This window comes from Zea mays, chromosome 9, assembly GCF_902167145.1.
Source record: "Zea mays cultivar B73 chromosome 9, Zm-B73-REFERENCE-NAM-5.0, whole genome shotgun sequence".
Classification (NCBI taxonomy): Eukaryota; Viridiplantae; Streptophyta; class Magnoliopsida; order Poales; family Poaceae; genus Zea; species Zea mays.
Window position 1 is genome coordinate 66,110,158 of NC_050104.1, and position 19,905 is coordinate 66,130,062.

Sequence of the window (19,905 nt, forward strand, 5' to 3'; positions counted from 1 at the left end):
AATACTAATTACAACATTCTAATTCTACTGTTTGTATTTTTAGAAAATCTCGACATTCTAAATTAAAATTATGGCCCTTAGTCTAGAGCCAGTGGATTAGATTTTGCAGCTTGCAGCCTTGCACTGTGGGAATAACTGGATAGTAAGCATTTTGCCATGGTGATGTTTTTGTGTTTTATACTAATTTTTAACTCACGTGGCAACGCACGGGCACACACCTAGTTACATATACAGGGCATGTTCAGCTACCAGTATAAACAGTCGTTGGTGCGCTGACAACACGGTGATCTGTGACAGGTAGCCCGTAGCCACTGCAGCAGCATCTCCAACGCCACGAATGGTGGCAAAAATAATTATATATAAAATAAAAGATGATAAAATGAAGAACGGCTAGCAGGTATGGCACGGTGAAAAGATTCCTGCTGCCACCTATTTAAGGGCCTCCCCACACGCTCATCAGTCATCACCCACTACCTCCATTCCGGTGCGCCATCGCTCTCGTCCTCGCCGATCGATCCAAGGTAAGCGAGACAAGGATCTGGAAGCTCCCGAAGTCTCGGCTGCGTGGCAAAGCGACCACGCCCACGTTCTTTTGCTTGTTTCTCATCCTCGTGCCTTGGAATTGTCCGTTGTTTTGTCGCCCAACTTTTCGGGTGGGGGGACGCCGTTCTGGTTTCCGTTTTGCGTCGCTGGGTTTGCTAATCGCGGTCGCAGCTGCGGCTCGCCACTTCGCTCTCTCAAAACGCCAAAATATTATCTAAAACTGTTTGATTACCGTCGGGTGTCGGTGGAGCTGCGGCAATAAAAAAAAAGAGGACCTATTCGCGTCCTATATCTGCAAAGGAATTGCTGGAAAAGTTTCGCTGCTGCCTTCTCTTCTTTTTCTGCTGCGTACAAGAAACAGTCTTTGCTCGCGTCGTGGGTTCTTCCCCTGTTCGATTCACCGCGAGGTCTGCGACGGAGGTTTGCGTGCCTCCGATTGCTGCATCCGTTGCTGATCGAGGGTACTTGTTGTTGTTGTAGCCCTGCCTTTCTTATCTGATTCTTGTTGGGTGCTTTCCAAATTCCGACGTATAGTTGCTGATTGCACGGTTTCCTTTTCCCCTTCTTTTTTTTCTTGCAATTACTTAATTATATAAAATATTCTGTTCTCGTCCACGTGCCTTTTTTTTCAGTTTGGTGGTGCTCCTCCTACTTTATTCTATTCTATTCGTCTGGTGTAGGTGTAGCAACCTGTCACGCGTAGACATGCTGCTTTCTGTGCCTATCCAGATGGCTTTGAATCCTTCATTTCGATTCCGTGCGAAGCAGCACTGATAATGACGCTCAGTATGCATACGATTCGCTTGCTTTTGCTTCGACACGAAGCATCCCTGATAACTGACGCCCCTGCTTGTTTTCTGTGTCTGAAATTCTTCTGTTGCCTGACTTGTTGTTGAGCCAGAGACTGGGACCTTCAAAGAGCAATAGGACTCATGGAGGTTGGAGACGCAAGAAACGGTTCTGCAGCAGCGGCACTGACAAAGGGAGGTGCGGATGATGCCGCCCGCAAACCGCTCCCTCCTTGCTGCGTCAAGGCCAAGGCGCGGGTGCCTGAAACCGAGGCCAACTGCCATGATACTGTGGTTTCAGGGTGGTTCACGGAACCCAGATCGCGTTTTGGTACGTTCAGGATCCAGACTGGTAGCTAATGGGCTATGTGACCATCATTTGTTTGTGTCCGGCAACAATCAATACATACGGGAAATATATGTTCTTTCAGCAGTTCTGATATATATATATATATATAGTATCAAATTGATGTATGTGCAGGTAAAACAAGCAAAGTGCAGTACTTCAATAACCCGATGTGGCCTGGTATTTCTCTTGTTTCTGAAAAACAATAATAGAAATTTGCCATGTTTTTTTTCTTCCAACATCTTCAGGTTCACATTGTATGATGATATAAAACTTGGTCACACTTACCTAGCTAATTTTGTCAATTTGATAACTTCAAAAGATTTGATATGCAAAACTGACTAGTGAAGACTTTCAATATTGGTGTACTTGTGTATGTCAAAACTATTTTCCCCCTAAAAGGCTTTAATGGTCCTACATATTCAGGAATCAGGAGTTTGATCAACATCTTTTATTATTTACAGGAGAGGCCCATTCATTGAAAGTGGAGAAGATCTTGTTTCAAGGGAAATCGCCTTACCAAGAAATTTTAGTTTTTGAGGTTATTTTTTTATCTGCGAAATCTGCACGTGAAAACCCGAACTCGTCAATCATTGTACTAAGTAGCACTTTCATTTCTGTTCGCAGTCTTCAACCTATGGAAATGTTCTTGTGCTTGATGGTATAGTTCAGTTGACTGACAAGGATGAATGCGCATACCAGGAAATGGTTACTCACCTTCCACTGTGCTCAATTCCTGCACCGAAGAATGTATGTTTCTTGACCTTTTCTTTTCTGATAACAGTGAAATGGCTGCTACTTTGCTACCGAACAAATTGAATTGAAGGATGTTCTCCCCACCTTACGTCTTCTAATGAGTAGTAACTTTATGGGCAGTTAGCCTTATGATATAAGCCTACTGACTGATGCAGGTTTTGGTTGTTGGAGGTGGTGATGGTGGTGTACTGCGCGAAATAGCCAGACATGATTCAGTGGAAACTATTGATATATGTGAGATTGATCAACTAGTTATTGATGTAAGAATGATCACTCTACCTATGCTCAAAATTCAATGTATAATAGTGTGAATATATTTTTTATGACTTTTCTCTCCAAACTATGCAGGTTTCCAAAGAATTCTTTCCAAACTTATCCATTGGATTCAAAGATCCTCGTGTCCGACTTCATGTTGGTGATGGTATGTTCAAAAGCTGGTACCTGGTGGTACTTTATATGACTGTGACAGGCTGTAGGATATGCCACTATTGTTTATAGCCTCAGGCACTTTGTTTCTGCTGGTCTTGATCTCTTATAGTTCATAGTATACTTGCTATTTTTTGCAGCTGTTGATTTCCTGAGGAATTCTCCCGAAGGAAAATATGATGCTATTATTGTAGATTCATCAGATCCAATTGGTGGGTACTTGCTATAAGAAGTATAGAACTCTCTTGTATATTTTTTATCACTTCATTCACATGCCATTATCGATTAGGTTGCTTCTTGTTGATTTATTTTTCATCCTGTTATCTGCAATAGCTGGTTTAGTATGCATGGACACATTTGGAATGCAATGTTTCATATGAAATTGTTCATTTACATGTGAGGGAACTTATTGTGCTGGTTCCAAACATAACCTCGATATACCTAGTTGATTTACATCTGTCTGTTTTTTTTTTGGAAAATTAATGTGTTTGTATGTTTCACTTAATTGATACCTTTTATTTGCACACTGTTTTAAATTCTTTTCATACTAATTATTACAGGGCCAGCACAGGCACTCGTGGAGAAACCGTTTATTCAGACAATTGCTAGAGCTTTGAAGCCTGGTGGTGTTCTTTGTAATCTTGCTGAGAGCATGTGGCTGCACACACATCTAATCCAGGATATGCTTGCTATCTGTCGACAGACATTCAAAGGTGCTGTGCACTATGCCTGGACAAGTGTTCCAACATATCCCAGGTATTATGCACTAATATTTTTCCAATTCTCTGCATGTGCATTTTTTTCTCTTTAGTAATTTTCTGAGTTGTCCCCAGGCCGGCCCATATGGGAGCCTACACTGGGTCTGCCCTTTTTTAAAGTAGTTTTCCGAGTTATCTTCTAAAGGCAATTTTTTTGACATATTTGGTTAGAAGGCATATTGGGCTCAGAGTCAAAACATTGTATATCTCTTTATGTACCATTGGACAGTTGGATCACCAGCGAAGCACGAGATAAAATATCATTTATGTTTGGGATATGATATTATACGCTCGTAACCTTGTGAAGTTCCTAATCCTAAGTTTTGCTCGTACAGCACAGAGAGTAGGCAAAGCATCTTGTAATTTTTTGTAAGAAAAAAAGCATCCTGTGATTGAAATGACTAGAGATTGGACTCATTGGCAAGTATGTGAATGGATGAGGTGAACCTGTAATGGTCTGCTGTCCAAGTATGCTTTGAAATATTTGCTGGTCACTTTTTTACCGAACACGCGAGATTAATAAGAAGATTTGCTGGCCACATTTTGATAGAAAAAATTTCAATTATCTGTTTTTGTTCAATGTTTGGAGAGATATTTTTTGTGTCGACTTTTGCAAAATTTTCAGCTAATCAAGTAGCTATTTGGATTTCCAGTGGTGTCATTGGATTTTTGCTATGTGCAAAAGAAGGTCGTGCAGTGAACTTCTTGACTCCTGCGAATCCAATTGAGAAAATAGAAGGAGCAGCAAAAGCTGGAAGGGAACTCAGATTTTACAATTCCGAGGTTTGTTTAGTTTATTTCATTGTCCTTGCTACTTGTCTTTGTGAAAATCCTAGTCCACAATTACCTGGGAAATTGACCTACACACCACAGTAATTTATTAAAATTATACAGGCATTTCGTTCATATTTTTTGTCACAACACCCCCCAAAAATGACTACTGACTCATCATTTCTCTTGTTCAAGAAGCTCTTACCATAATGGAGTACTTGTGATCATAGTGGTCTTCTGTTGTTTTTTGGTTTGAAGATATTGTGCCTGACATCAGATTTCTATTTGAATTTTCCTTGTTTCACAGATCCATAGGGCTGCTTTTGTTCTGCCAACATTTGTAAGAAGAGAACTGGAAGCATATACCACTCCTATTAGTTCTGCTGAAAACGTGAGTTGTTTGTTAGTTACTCTATTGATGGTGTGGTTAGTCTTTATGTCCATGCATTTTGTTCTGCCAACATTTATAAGAAGAGAACTGGAAACATATACCACTCCCTTTTTTTTTGCAATTGCTACTGCAGTGCTAACCTTTGCCTCTATTTTCATATGCATCATGACAGGAGAAACCGAAAGAATCAGTGTCAGAACCGCAGAAGATAAAGATATTGTCAAACAACGCCATTCTTACAGCTTCCTAGCCCTGAGCCGTACTCAATCTTGCTCGGTATAGTTGTATTCTCACAGAATAAATCAGTCACTGGCTTTTGCTGACACCGCACGAGCAGCTTTAGTATAGAATGATGATCGATTGAATAAGAGGGTGGATATTGAACTGATGTAATGCCTCTGCCGAAACAATATGTCTCCCTATCTTGTTAGGCGTGTTGTGTGTTGTGCACGATTTCAGCTGTAGCTTGTAAATTGTACGACCCGTTGATGTAATGTATACCCTGCGTTTGTGCTGAGAAATCACTTCTTTTGCCCGTCTGCAGTAATAGGGATGAAAACGGTCGGTAATCACTAAAACCATTTTCGTTTTTATATTTTTTATCAGAAACGAAATCGAAAACGGTAACTTTAGAAATAGAAATGATATCGATATTTCGAAAATATCGGAAACGAATGTTCGGTAAAAAGTTAGTAAACATATCAATATAAAAATATCTCAAACGAAAGGGCTCCTCAAGCACTGCACCATGCTTTTCTCCGTCATCTGTTCGGAAAAGATCAATGTGCACCAAAACAACTTGCTGGGCAATGTTCAAGTATATAAGGCACATATTCATCATATGTTTGGTAGTGGTTAGAAAGGCACGTTTCAGGACAAGCACCTGGTGACCCTCGTTCAACGGTATTAGAAGGCTATTATTATTGTGATATTTTTTTAAGATTTGCAGGCTGTTATTATTGATTTTGTCGACCCATGTGAAATTCGATAGAACTTTGTATAGGAGACAATTTTTTTCCATCATTCTTTTAAGTTTGCAGATGCGACCGGGATGTGTCTGTTCTTTTGATAGCTTAACACAGCTGGGTTGGAATTGGACGCTCCAGCAAGCAGAGCGTTGCATAGCAGAAAAGTTGAACACTATTGCCTCCAGAAGAAGCCGCCCGTCTGCCATGCGGCTTCCTCCTCCCTCGAGCATCATCGCGCATCGCGGCACGCGGCCCATCCATGGAGCTCCTCCAGCCATGCCGACGAGCTACACCAACCGTTGAGCGTCACCAGCCCCGGTGGTGCGTCTCCTACAACCCGGCTTGTTGAATAATTAGACAAATTCCAGATTAAATTCCAAATATAAATCATGACCAAATCAGAAAAACTGAAGTAAAAAGTCAAATCAGATAATGCGTACTGATTAGACATACTGATATATGACGCGCGCCGGAATCAGCAGGGTCGACGGCGTCGAAGCAGCGAAATCAGCAAGGTCGACGAGGTCAGCAGATCACGAGCAGTCGCGTGAAGACGCTTCCCAAAAACCTTATTCACCCTCTCCCGGTGCAGGATCTAGAAGACGAAGAGTTCCGAAGACCTGCTCTCCTGATCGCAGTTGTACGTCTGCCGTCGGGATGAAGGGAACTGAAAGACGGCTCAGCTATGAAGAGAGGCGAAAGCGAAACTGAGATGAATTGGATGTTGGCTGCCAGGCGCCTTTTATAGGGACGAGTCCGTAACCAGATAGCTACCTTCGATCTTATCCGCACGCGAAAATCTCGCGTTCAGTTTAGATTTTATAGCGATCGGTTAGGATTATAAACTTAACAGCCAAGTAACCAAAAATTCAAACGGCAAAAGGAAGCCGCGCCCCCGCAAGGCGAGGGGCCGAATTTCGGCGGACCATTCACGCGCATGTCGTGCGCCCGCGCCCTTCGCCCCGGCCAGGCCAGGCGAGACGAGCGAGCGCGTGTGGCTCTCCACACTCTCTCCTCTCATCAATGATTTGGTGAGTGAGTGTGGCTTCCATATTTAAGCTAGCTCTACTCCACTAGAACTAGCAATATGATGCTATTGGTTTCACCTATTCCTTAGTCATACACTTATATGGGCTTTTGAGATTTTCCTGTGATTTATTTGATTTTCTCAATTTGGGCCTAGCCCATAAATCCTAACAATCCCCCACCAGATCTCAAATGCTCATCTGCAGTTTTCACCACTGTTCACTACTGTTTAATATACTAGTTTTTCAGCAGAGACTGTTAAGTTGAACTTCCGCCTAGAACTCCAAACTACACCAACCCACAACTTGGACAATGGACTATGCCTTGAATTGCAAGTTTTGCGTGAATGGGTTTCACTTGAAGTCATGACCAGTACTTGGCTACCAGTAGTCCCCTTCTCGAGTGGAGCATATACGTCGTACTCCAAGGTCTCTTCATGAGTTTACTAGAGATCACCCAAATCTCAAGAATGTTCTGCAGGACAACATCTTCGCTAATACAAGCCAACAGAACACATTAAGGCACAAAGCCAACCTGCCTTACAGCATTTGAGAGTATTGCATCTTTACTAAGAGAGGGTCAAAGGTTACTCTCCTCAGTTCACCAATGGCTTGTTCTTCCCAGGACCTAATTCACGGGATCTCCGATCACATAGACTGGGTTTCCACCATGACAACTTTATTCGGGTCTCATACCCATCTCTCTCGATGCGATTTCTATCACATTACGTGGTAGTCCCTTGGTAAAAGGATCTGCCAGATTTTTATCTGTTGAAATATAAGTTACACTTATAACTCCAGAGTTTCTCAACTTTCTGACAGACTTCAATCGTCTTTTGACATGTTTTGATGACTTCCCATTATCCTTAGAACTCGTCACTTTAGCAATCACTGTCTGATTGTCACAGTTCATAAGGATAGCTAGTATTGGTTTCTCAACCACCGACAAGTCCATCAAGAGTTCACGCAACCATTCTGCCTCAACGGTTGCTGTGTCAAGTGCAGCTAGCTCAGCTTCCATGGTTGACCTCGTCAAGATGGTCTGCTTGCATGACCTCCATGATACCGCACCTCCACCAATAGTAAAGACATAACCACTGGTGGCATAAAGCTCGTCTACATCAGATATCCAGTTCGAATCACTATATCCTTCAAGTACTGCATGCTGACCAGAATAGTGAATTCCATAACTCATTGTACCTTGCAGATAGCGCATAACCCGCTCAAGTGCATGCCAATGATCAGTCCCGGGGTTTGTGAAAGGGAATTAGGCTTACACCTTTTTCCTAATTGATTTTGGTGGTTGAATTGCTCAATACAAATAATTGAACTAACTAGTTTGCTCTAGGTTATAAGTTCTACAGGTGCCAAAGGTTCACAACAAACCAATAAAAAGACCGAAAAAAGATTCAAATACAAGAGAGCAAAGTCAACCGAAGTGTGCCCTGGTTTGGCGCACCGGACTGTCCGGTGTGCCACCGGCAGTGTCCGATGCACCAGGGACTCCAACTCCGAACTGCTCACCTTCGGGAATTCTGGAGGCCGCTCCGGTATAATTCACTGGACTGTCCGGTGGCGCACCGGACAGCGTCCGGTGGCGCACCGGACTGTCCGGTGTGCCAGCGGAGCAACGGCTTCTTCCGCGCCAACAGTCACCTGCAACGGCATTTAATGCGCGCCAGAGCGCGCAGAAGTCAAGCACGCGCGAGAAGGCGCACCAGACAGTCTAGAGGACATGTCCGGTGGCCCAGAAGACTTAAGCTCCAACAGTCAGAATCCAACGGCTCCGTGACGTGGCAGGCGCACCGGACAGTGTCCGGTGGCGCACCAGACTGTCCGGTGCGCCATGCGACAGACAACCTCCCAACGGCCACTTTTGGTGGTTGGGGCTATAGATACCCCAACCACCCCACATTCATAGCATAAAAGTTTTCCAACTTCCTACACCTTACAAGAGCTATAGCATTCAATACAAGACACACCAAAGAGATCAAATCCTCTCCCAAGTCCATAGTTCATTCCAAATCAAATAGTGACTAGTGAGAGAGTGACTTGTGTTCATTTGAGCTCTTGCGCTTGGATTGCTTCTTTTTCTCATTCTTTCTTGTGATCAACTCAATTGTAACCGAGGCAAGAGACACCAATTGTGTGGTGGTCCTTGCGGGGACTTTGTGTCCCGTTTGATTGAGAAGAGAAGCTCACTCGGTCTAGGTGACCGTTTGAGAGAGGGAAAGGGTTGAAAGAGACCCGGTCTTTGTGACCACCTCAACGGGTAGTAGGTTTGCAAGAACCGAACCTCGGTAAAACAAATCCTTGTGTCTCACTCTTTATTTGCTTGCGATTTGTTTTTCGGCCTCTCTCTCGAACCCGTTCATATTTCTAACACTAACCCGGCTTGTAGTTGTGCTTAAGTTTATAAATTTCAGATTCGCCCTATTCACCCCCCCTCTAGGCGACTTTCAATTGGTATCGGAGCCCGGTGCTTCATTAGAGCCTAACCGCTCGAAGTGATGTCGGGAACATCTGCCAAGAGGGAGATCGGGACCGACGAGAAGCCCGCCACAAGCCATGGGAAGGCTCCATCCGGGGAGTCCGCCAACAAGGTGAAGGGATCCCCCTCACACGACAAGTCGCATCGGAGCGGTGACAAGAAGAAGATGATATGAAGAAGGTGGTCTACTACGAGACCGACTCTTCATCGCCATCCACCTCCGGCTCCGACACGTTGTCCATAACTTCCAAGCGCCATGAGCGCAAGAAGTTTAGTAAGATCCCCCTACGCTACCCTCGCATTTCTAAACGTACTCCATTACTTTCCGTCCCATTAGGCAAACCACATATGTTTGACGGTGAAGATTATAATATGTGGAGTGATAAAATGAGGCATCATCTAACCTCACTCCACACTAGCATTTGGGATGTTGTTGAAATTGGAGTACAGGTACCATCACCGGGGGATGAAGACTATGATTCGGACGAGGTCGCCCAAATCCGACACTTCAACTCCCAAGTGTCACACCCGGTTTTGAAGGTAAACCGAATGCGAACCATGTACGTGCCAGGATCAGAAATTCACGTACACAGCGATTACATAAATGACTCATCATAGCACAATGCTTCGAATTACAATAAAGAGTAAGTAATAATATTACAGACTAGAGCCATTTACATAATATAAATCAAAGTACACAGAATCGAAACGTAGCCAACGAAACAACCCACCACAGGCAGCTGACTGGGGGAGGTCGCTAGCCTAATCCTCGAACTCGTCGAAGTCCTGAAACTCCTGGAGATCCACCTCGACGCCTTCTTCTTTACCTGAGCATAGATTGCACCAAAGGCAACCTGGTGTTTTGTGAAAGCAAGGGTGAGTACACATCAACGTACTCAGCAAATGTCCCGTTTGGCTGTAGTGGACTAGCTTTATGTGGGGTTAAGTCCAGCAGTTGCTTTTAGTTGATCAGGTTATTATTACTAGTAGAAAGCCAGGTTTTAGCATTAACCCAAGTTCTTAACCCAAAGTACCCTTTCCAAACGGAAAGAATACCACTTACCATTACCATAATCATAATCAAAAACCATCATCCTCATCACCACCTGTAAACCAACCACCTCTGATCAAAGTATCTCTAATCAATGGAGCTCCCTTGGCCGCTCATAACCGCGAGCACGGCTGATATATCAGTTTCATAACACTCTGCAGAGGTCGCACACTTTACCCATGAGTCGTGATTCCCGTTTTGCCCGGGGATCATGACTCCCCATTGATCACTTCCTAGGTGGTCCGGCAGGGTATCACTACGTAGCTTTTACAAAGATTCCCTAGAGGTACTAGCCGCCCGTTAGGTTTCTCCAGTTTGATAAACACAGTACCTCTCCCCGAAGGGGGGTGACTAACAAAAGCAAAACGAAAGAACCTCGGCACCTAGCCTCGGCAGAGCAAGCACTGTGCCTGGACCCCATTGACGGCACGACGGCGAAGCAACTACACCTCTAGTTCCTCTAATTAATTAGCTAAGGGCCCCCCATTTCACCCTCATGGTTGCACTGTTTTCCCGGGCGGTCATCCAACGAACAGGTCCTTACGGAGAGGCACTCGAGAAACCGCTCGAGCCCCCTAAAGTATCACCAGTCCAACATCATATCATAATGATAACATCGTATCATAAGTGTTCACATCATGTTCATTGATTAAAGTAAAGCAATAGCATGAATCTAACCATAGTAACCCAAAAGATAATCAAGGACAAGGTAAATAGAAAGCTAGTCAATCCTTAGGTTGATCATGGTATGCGGGTTGATGAATTATAAAGTAAATGGGACATAATAGGTCAGAGGACACTTGCCTTCACCAAACAGATGCTCAGAATCTTCAGCCTTGTAGAACTCAAAGAGCTGGGTCATTTGGTCACCGAAGCTTGACCGTCGATTCCTCGAAGCTCGGAAATGGATCGCAGTCTATTCGTGTCACACAGTGAATACCAACAGGCACAAACAAACAGACATATGTATATGCATAAGAACATTACACCATTTAAATAAAAACATAATAAAACATGCAAAATGAAATAGAGTGTGCTACTATAGTCACGCGATAAAAAGAAACGCGATAGTCGGAGCTACGGTCGAGAAGTTAGCGCGTTTACTCTAAAAATATTAGTTAGAACATTTGATTTGACGTTATCAAATATAAATTATATCTAATATTTAGTTTCACTTAACCTGTTACACTAGCAGCTATTAGTTAACTAGTAATTTAATTAAAGCGAGAGATTATAGGCGATGCGAATTTACGACACATGAAACAACACGACAGCGTGCAGAAGGACGCTCGGACACGCACGACCACACGCGATTTAGCGCGCGGACGACGCCTGAAACAGTGCGTGCGACCAGCGTGAATATCGTGCGAATCAGCACGCGCGACAGGCGAGAAAATACTAAGTAGAGAACACGCTTATACTAGACAAATGTTAAATAAATAGAAAGTAGTTAGTTAATATTAGCCATGATAACGTTTATTATAAAAATCCAAGTTGAACATTACACATTTAATCCAATCAGAATATTAATCTAATAAATACTAGTCGAGTCACTCATAAGTTAGTTATCTAACATATATGATCTGACTAATTAACGTTACAAACATGAGCGTTTATAAACGAAATTAATTTATTATCACGCGCAGACGTCGCGCGACACACGTGATCGACACGCGAGATACACGTTAACAACGCGCGGCAAGGCAAGCGACATATGCAAATGGCACACGCGACGCAGACAAACGACGTGTGGCGGCACGCGACACTATACGAAATAGCGTGCGGATGGCACGAGAAACAACACGCACGACAGTGCGCGACACGCGCGAGTCAACGCGACTACGCGCATGAACAGCACGACGACGCGCAAACGATGCCGCGCGCGAACAACAACAAACAACTAATTAATTAAGAGTATTTAAGATGGTATTAATCAAGTTAATTAACATTTATATTTATAAAAGCACGAGTTAAAACTATAGACTTGTTCTAAATAAATTGTTATTTTATTAACCCTCGAATAAACTAATAATTAATTATTCGACTAAAACATGCGACCCGACGACAACGAGCGCCACATGTGGGAACAGCTCGTGCGTCACGCGTGAAGGAGCACACAGAAAGCGCGCACAACCACGTGTGACCATGAGCAAATGACATGTCACAATGCGCGCGAACAACCTGCGACAAACGCGTGCGAAACAACACTACGGCACGCACACGGTGCGCGCACAGCACGACGACAAGCACATCACACGCGAACAGCGCGACGATAGTGCGACGACACGAGAACTACTAAATAGATGTTGCGTCTATACTAAACAAGTATTAAATTAAAATATTTGTGTAGTCATTAATCACACTAACATGTATTTATAAATCGTAACTAAAACTATGAATTAGTTATTTTAATGACCAAGAGATAAACAATTACTTTATTAATTAAATAAAACATTTGTCACGACCAAACAATGTTTCTAATATATAGACAACGTTATTATCAAACTAACGCAACTAGAACGAGTCGAAACAAATTTATAACATGTGCACGAGATCATTACACGGTTAATATAACTGGAATGGATTAATCGAATATCTAATGCCAAAGTTAATACATATTTTAATAAATAGCGCACTAACGACGATGTGGCACGATCCTATCGGTCAGAACCGTGCCACACCAAGGGTCACATGATCTCATCCACAACCGGTCAAAGTGAATGGGATCAAATGTGGCTACATGGACTTATTCCTCTCTGCTGTAACCGCACATGCGAGCACATGCGATTCTTTTTCCTGTGCACGCACGAAGTGGGCAGCTTCTTCTCCAATCTTCCATTCTTCAACTACAAGGACGCTGGGGAAAGCTCGGACGACCCTGGGCAGCTGCGCAAGAGCAGAATCGCACCGGGGTCAAGGTCGGGGCCGTCCACCAGGGGTGCTCCTCGGTAGTCGCTGCATGCTAGGGAGCCGCTGCCAGGGCCGTAGCCATGGAGGCTTGTCAGGCGAGGGCCGAAGGGCATGGGCTAGCAAGGGTAGGGGCCTGGGGCAGCGCGGCTCGCCGGCGACCCACCAGCCAGCGGCGCGTGCGCACACAGGACGTGCAGGGGGGCACGACTGTAGGGACTCGGCCATGGCCATGCGCTGGGGCCACAAATCGAAGGGAAGGGGAGCCGCGCAGGGGCTCGCCGGGAGGAGACGAACTGCTTGGCAGGGGGCAGAGAGGGCTACTCGCCGGGGAAGAACCCGTGGGGAGGGAGGGAGCAGCCAGAGAGGAAGAGGGATAAAGGGAGAAGAGGGAGCCTCACTCGGCCACCAACCTCGGCAACGACGAGAGCATCGCAGATCTTCCTGGGCGATCGGCGCGGCGAACGACTGAGCGGCCAGGACATGGAGGGCAGCTCACCGGAGAGCCGAGGTCGACTGGGGGCGGGGCTGGCCGCCGCCATGGCCACGGCTAGGGGCTGTAGCCGGCCGGATGCCGTGCGCAGAGGCCCGGCCCTGCCTTGTCGTGTCCATGGGAGCGGTTGCTGAACGAGACGAGGGAGAAGAGAGCGGCATGGAGAATAGAATTATGCGAGCGACACGCGAGTTGAGCGACAATTTCGTTCTGGTCACGCCCACGTTGTGGGTATGAGCCCAGAGCCCAGATGACCGAGTGAAGCAGGAGGCGGTTGGGGGAAGATGCCAATGACAGGCGGGCTGCTGGGGGGGTTCTTGTGTAGCTGATGCGCAGAGGACCAGGGCGAGCGCCTCGGCGCGCACGTACAGAAGAGTGGGTCGTGCTTGGGAAAAGGTGAAGAGATGAGTTTTATTTTCTCTTTATTTATATATAAATATGTTTGGTTATTTTAGACCATGCTCAATTAGTTTAAATTCTATAGTTTTTCCTTCTTCAAAACATAAACACTTTCAAGATTATTTTTTTAGCAAACAAAAATTGTGCTTCGGCATGAATGCAACAGTCAAAGCTTCTTTAGGGCATTATTTTACTAAGATTAAAACGTATATATAACAAAATAATTCTCCATTTTTTTAGGAAAAAGGGAAGGAAAGCGAGGAACTGAGACGGTGACACCTGAATTTGGTGGATATTAAAAAAGAAATTTTATACCCCCAAATTCAGGGTGTTACAAATCTAACCCCCTTAAGAGGAATCTCGCCCTCGAGATTCAAGAAGAGGCTAGCACAAAAATGAGATTGGTTTTATTGGTTGTTCACGGCTTTCTTGAGTTGACTTTGACTCTGGCAACATTAACTTGTGGACTGGTTGCTTTAACCTTGAGATGCTTGAGGCCGATTGATGCAATTCTTGAGGATCTCTTGGACCTATGGGTTACGACCCACACACGCTTTCGCTGCACCACTTTGATCTTGTCGGTTGACGTTGATCACATTGTCTTCATTGGGGTTAGCGACTAACCCCCTTAACAGGAGCGTTGATACGCACTTGGTGCAGATGCCGCCGACTCTGATCTTGACTGGTTGGGAGAGGTTGGAGGATGCCAACCGGACAGGTGCAAAAGGGAAGAGTATAGCTAGAAAAGGTAAGATAGAAAAGGTAAGCATAGATGGCTTAAAGAGAGAGAAGGGAGAGCACCTAGCTACTTAATCCACGGCACTCCGCTAGTAAACTGATGTCAATGCGGACCAACGACCACAATACATCAACACCCATCACAAAGAGGCAAATCAGTCATAACACAAAGACAAACAACACAAGCATACAACAACAAACATCTCGTTGCTATACGTTAATGTTAACTAGATGGTGGTCTTTCCTTACCAAGGGGAAACTGCTCTAAGGCCATCGAAAGACAAGGGGCAAGATAAGACATGCAGGATAGGGGCATGAGCATAATAAAGGATGAAGCTGAAGTAAGGATTGTAACCGGCAAGGGAGAGAATGCATCCAAGGTCAGGATAGGTAAAACACCATTCTCAAATCGAGATGGGAAGGATGATATTTCAAAAGGTAGGCATAAGATAAGTATCATGGAATGATCTAGAGATTACAAAGGTAAGGGTGATATCAAACAAATGCTCAACAAAGGATGAAGTTAAGGTAAGACAAGACTTGCAAAGCGACAAAGGGAAAGGAAACGAACAAGAGCAGGATAGGGAAAATAACACTCTCGGATTGAAATGGAATAAGTGAGGCTAAGAAATAGGTAAACATCATGGTAAATATGGAGAGAGGTCAAGGATCAAAGGTGATAATAGGCAAGGATATAAAGGAAGAGGTAAATGTGCATAAAAAACTAGGAATCTAGGTACAATCAAGAATATAAATAAGATAAGTCTTGCAAGAGGTAAAGTATATGATATAACCACGGGTGAGATAAGTAAGAGACCACACTTGAACTAAGGTGGGAGATTGGAGGTTTTAGATAACGAACATAGCATAATCACTAAGGTAAGATTAAGAGATGAGAAGGGTAAAGGCAATAAGAAGCAAAAGCACAACAAAGGATGAGGTTACAAACTCGCGAGCCAAAGAAGAGGATACGACCAAGAGAATGAAGGTATGAGACGAAAGAGGGGCGATTTTAAAGGGCAGGTATGAGACAAACATCAATGTAGGATATAGAGGTGTCAAGGGTGCATATGATAATAATTAAAAAGCATAACAAAGGATATAGTTAAGACAAGACTCGCAAAACGACAAAGTGGAGACAACAATCAAGGGTAAGATCGGTAAGGTTCCAACAGAAGGGTTGAAGTAAAGATTCATTACCGAGTGGAGTTACAAGGAAACAACGAGATTACTACAGGTGTGCAAAATAAAATGATCACTCATGGATCATTAGGAAACAAGGGTGGTCAAGGGCATGTTAACTGAAATATTTCAAACAGATATTGGGACATAAAGGTAAGCATATATAAAAATAAGAGTATGCAAGATTCCAATGGTACGAGCATACCAAGACCAAGAAAGTACAAATTGCCAAAAAGATAGCGACTTATCAATAGAATAGGAAAGGGTCTCAAAAGACACTAAGATCATGGACATATAAACTGAAATGTTTAAATAGGTAGTAGAGGTACAAGGGTAAGTGCCTTAGATTAAGGGATAAGGGTATTAAAAATGCAAGGATACGAGCATGTCAATAACAAAATGGAATAGAGATGGTCAAATAGTAGCAATTTAATAATGGATGAGGAAAGAGTCCCAAAAGACTAAAGGCTATGGTCAGGGGCATCTACAAAGATGTCGCAAGCACAAGATGAGATCAGATCTAATAGATTGAGAGAAGTATAGACCATACTAGAATAAAATACTTTTTGGCAAGGGGGCATATAGGAGCACAACATAGAATTAGTCGAGGTGACTAATATTTTGAAGCAGAATCAAGGATGAGATGAAGTAATAATCAATAAGTCCTTAAAACGGCCAATGCTACTCTAGGTCAGCGGTCCTACAGTCAGCACGACTTTGATACCACTTATGTCACACCCGGTTTTGAAGGTAAACCGAATGCGAACCATGTACGTGCCAGGATCAGAAATTCACGTACACAGCGATTACATAAATGACTCATCATAGCACAATGCTTCGAATTACAATAAAGAGTAAGTAATAATATTACAGACTAGAGCCATTTACATAATATAAATCAAAGTACACAGAATCGAAACGTAGCCAACGAAACAACCCACCACAGGCAGCTGACTGGGGGAGGTCGCTAGCCTAATCCTCGAACTCGTCGAAGTCCTGGAACTCCTGGAGATCCACCTCGACGCCTTCTTCTTTACCTGAGCATAGATTGCACCAAAGGCAACCTGGTGTTTTGTGAAAGCAAGGGAGAGTACACATCAACGTACTCAGCAAATGTCCCGTTTGGCTGTAGTGGACTAGCTTTATGTGGGGTTAAGTCCAGCAGTTGCTTTTAGTTGATCAGGTTATTATTACTAGTAGAAAGCCAGGTTTTAGCATTAACCAAGTTCTTAACCCAAAGTACCCTTTCCAAACGGAAAGAATACCACTTACCATTACCATAATCATAATAAAAAACCATCATCCTCATCACCACCTGTAAACCAACCACCTCTGATCAAAGTATCTCTAATCAATGGAGCTCCCTTGGCCGCTCATAACCGCGAGCACGGCTGATATATCAGTTTCATAACACTCTGCAGAGGTCGCACACTTTACCCATGAGTCGTGATTCCCGTTTTGCCCGGGGATCATGACTCCCCATTGATCACTTCCTAGGTGGTCCGGCAGGGTATCACTACGTAGCTTTTACAAAGATTCCCTAGAGGTACTAGCCGCCCGTTAGGTTTCTCCAGTTTGATAAACACAGTACCTCTCCCCGAAGGGGGGTGACTAACAAAAGCAAAACGAAAGAACCTCGGCACCTAGCCTCGGCAGAGCAAGCACTGTGCCTGGACCCCATTGACGGCACGACGGCGAAGCAACTACACCTCTAGTTCCTCTAATTAATTAGCTAAGGGCCCCCCATTTCACCCTCATGGTTGCACTGTTTTCCCGGGCGGTCATCCAACGAACAGGTCCTTACGGAGAGGCACTCGAGAAACCGCTCGAGCCCCCTAAAGTATCACCAGTCCAACATCATATCATAATGATAACATCGTATCATAAGTGTTCACATCATGTTCATTGATTAAAGTAAAGCAATAGCATGAATCTAACCATAGTAACCCAAAAGATAATCAAGGACAAGGTAAATAGAAAGCTAGTCAATCCTTAGGTTGATCATGGTATGCGGGTTGATGAATTATAAAGTAAATGGGACATAATAGGTCAGAGGACACTTGCCTTCACCAAACAGATGCTCAGAATCTTCAGCCTTGTAGAACTCAAAGAGCTGGGTCATTTGGTCACCGAAGCTTGACCGTCGATTCCTCGAAGCTCGGAAATGGATCGCAGTCTATTCGTGTCACATAGTGAATACCAACAGGCACAAACAAACAGACATATGTATATGCATAAGAACATTACACCATTCAAATAAAAACATAATAAAACATGCAAAATGAAATAGAGTGTGCTACTATAGTCACGCGATAAAAAGAAACGCGATAGTCGGAGCTACGGTCGAGAAGTTAGCGCGTTTACTCTAAAAATATTAGTTCGAACATTTGATTCGACGTTATCAAATATAAATTATATCTAATATTTAGTTTCACTTAACCTGTTACACTAGCAGCTATTAGTTAACTAGTAATTTAATTAAAGCGAGAGATTATAGGCGATGCGAATTTACGACACATGAAACAACACGACAGCGTGCAGAAGGACGTTCGGACACGCACGACCACACGCGATTTAGCGCGCGGACGACGCCTGAAACAGTGCGTGCGACCAGCGTGAATATCGTGCGAATCAGCACGCGCGACAGGCGAGAAAATACTAAGTAGAGAACACACTTATACTAGACAAATGTTAAATAAATAGAAAGTAGTTAGTTAATATTAGCCATGATAACGTTTATTATAAAAGTCCAAGTTGAACATTACACATTTAATCCAATCAGAATATTAATCTAATAAATACTAGTCGAGTCACCCATAAGTTAGTTATCTAACATATATGATCTGACTAATTAACGTTACTAACATGAGCGTTTATAAACGAAATTAATTTATTATCACGCGTAGACGTCGCGCGACACACGTGATCGACACACGAGATACACGTTAACAACGCGCGGCAAGGCAAGCGACACATGCAAATGGCACACACGACGCAGACAAACGACGTGTGGCGGCACGCGACACTATACGAAATAGCGTGCGGATGGCACGAGAAACAACACGCACGACAGTGCGCGACACGCGCGAGTCAACGCGACTACGCGCATGAACAGCACAACGACGCGCAAACGATGCCGAGCGCGAACAACAACAAACAACTAATTAATTAAGAGTATTTAAGATGGTATTAATCAAGTTAATTAACATTTATATTTATAAAAGCACAAGTTAAAACTATAGACTTGTTCTAAATAAATAGTAATTTTATTAACCCTCGAATAAACCAATAATTAATTATTCGACTAAAACATGCGACCCGACGACAACGAGCGCCACATGTGGGAACAGCTCATGCGTCACGCGTGAAGGAGCACACAGAAAGCGCGCACAACCACGTGTGACCATGAGAAAATGACATGTGACAATGCGCGCGAATAGCCTGCGACAAACGCGTGCGAAACAACACTACGGCACGCACACGGTGCACGCACAGCACGACGACGAGCACATCACACGCGAACAGAGCGACGATAGTGCGACGACACGAGAACTACTAAATAGATGTTGCGTCTATACTAAACAAGTATTAAATTAAAATATTTGTGTAGTCATTAATCACACTAACATGTATTTATAAATCGTAACTAAAACTATGAATTAGTTATTTTAATGACCAAGAGATAAACAATTACTTTATTAATTAAATAAAACATTTGTCACGACCAAACAATGTTTCTAACATGTAGACAACGTTATTATCAAACTAACGCAACTAGAACGGGTCGAAACAAATTTATAACATGTGCACGAGATCATTACACGGTTAATATAACTGGAATGGATTAATCGAATATCTAACGCCAAAGTTAA

At 43.6% G+C, this 19,905-nt stretch overlaps 1 protein-coding gene and 1 pseudogene across 6 annotated transcripts; both read left to right on the forward strand.

Annotated features, from left to right (window-relative positions):
• Positions 1-410: 410 nt before the first annotated feature.
• Positions 411-5,318, forward strand: LOC732743 (spermine synthase1). 6 transcript variants are annotated; one of them, XM_035962435.1, is made up of 13 exons: positions 468-521; positions 1,224-1,329; positions 1,445-1,662; positions 1,813-1,857; positions 2,142-2,218; positions 2,305-2,427; positions 2,589-2,693; positions 2,782-2,854; positions 3,000-3,071; positions 3,420-3,615; positions 4,271-4,400; positions 4,696-4,779; positions 4,952-5,318. In XM_035962435.1, exons 3-13 carry the CDS (start codon positions 1,476-1,478, stop codon positions 5,027-5,029), a joined length of 1,170 nt encoding a protein of 389 aa, XP_035818328.1. In that variant the 5' UTR covers positions 468-521; positions 1,224-1,329; positions 1,445-1,475; the 3' UTR covers positions 5,030-5,318. The 6 variants fall into 6 exon arrangements, with proteins under 6 accessions (XP_035818332.1, XP_035818328.1, NP_001105842.1 ...); XM_035962436.1 differs by lacking the exon at positions 468-521 and adding an exon at positions 568-1,004; NM_001112372.2 differs by lacking the exon at positions 1,224-1,329 and having other exon boundaries at positions 483-521; positions 4,952-5,300.
• A 7,672-nt stretch (positions 5,319-12,990) lies between these two features.
• LOC109942538 (uncharacterized) lies at positions 12,991-13,693 on the forward strand (annotated as a pseudogene).
• Positions 13,694-19,905: the final 6,212 nt, after the last annotated feature.

Excerpts from the sequence above, each read along its gene's own strand:
- LOC732743 (XM_035962435.1), top strand. The coding sequence starts at position 1,476 with ATGGAGGTTGGAGACGCAAGAAACGGTTCTGCAGCAGCGGCACTGACA. Across the intron at positions 2,694-2,781 it reads TTGATCAACTAGTTATTGAT|GTTTCCAAAGAATTCTTTCC; the intron begins GTAAGAATGATC and ends CAAACTATGCAG. Across the intron at positions 4,401-4,695 it reads TCAGATTTTACAATTCCGAG|ATCCATAGGGCTGCTTTTGT; the intron begins GTTTGTTTAGTT and ends CTTGTTTCACAG.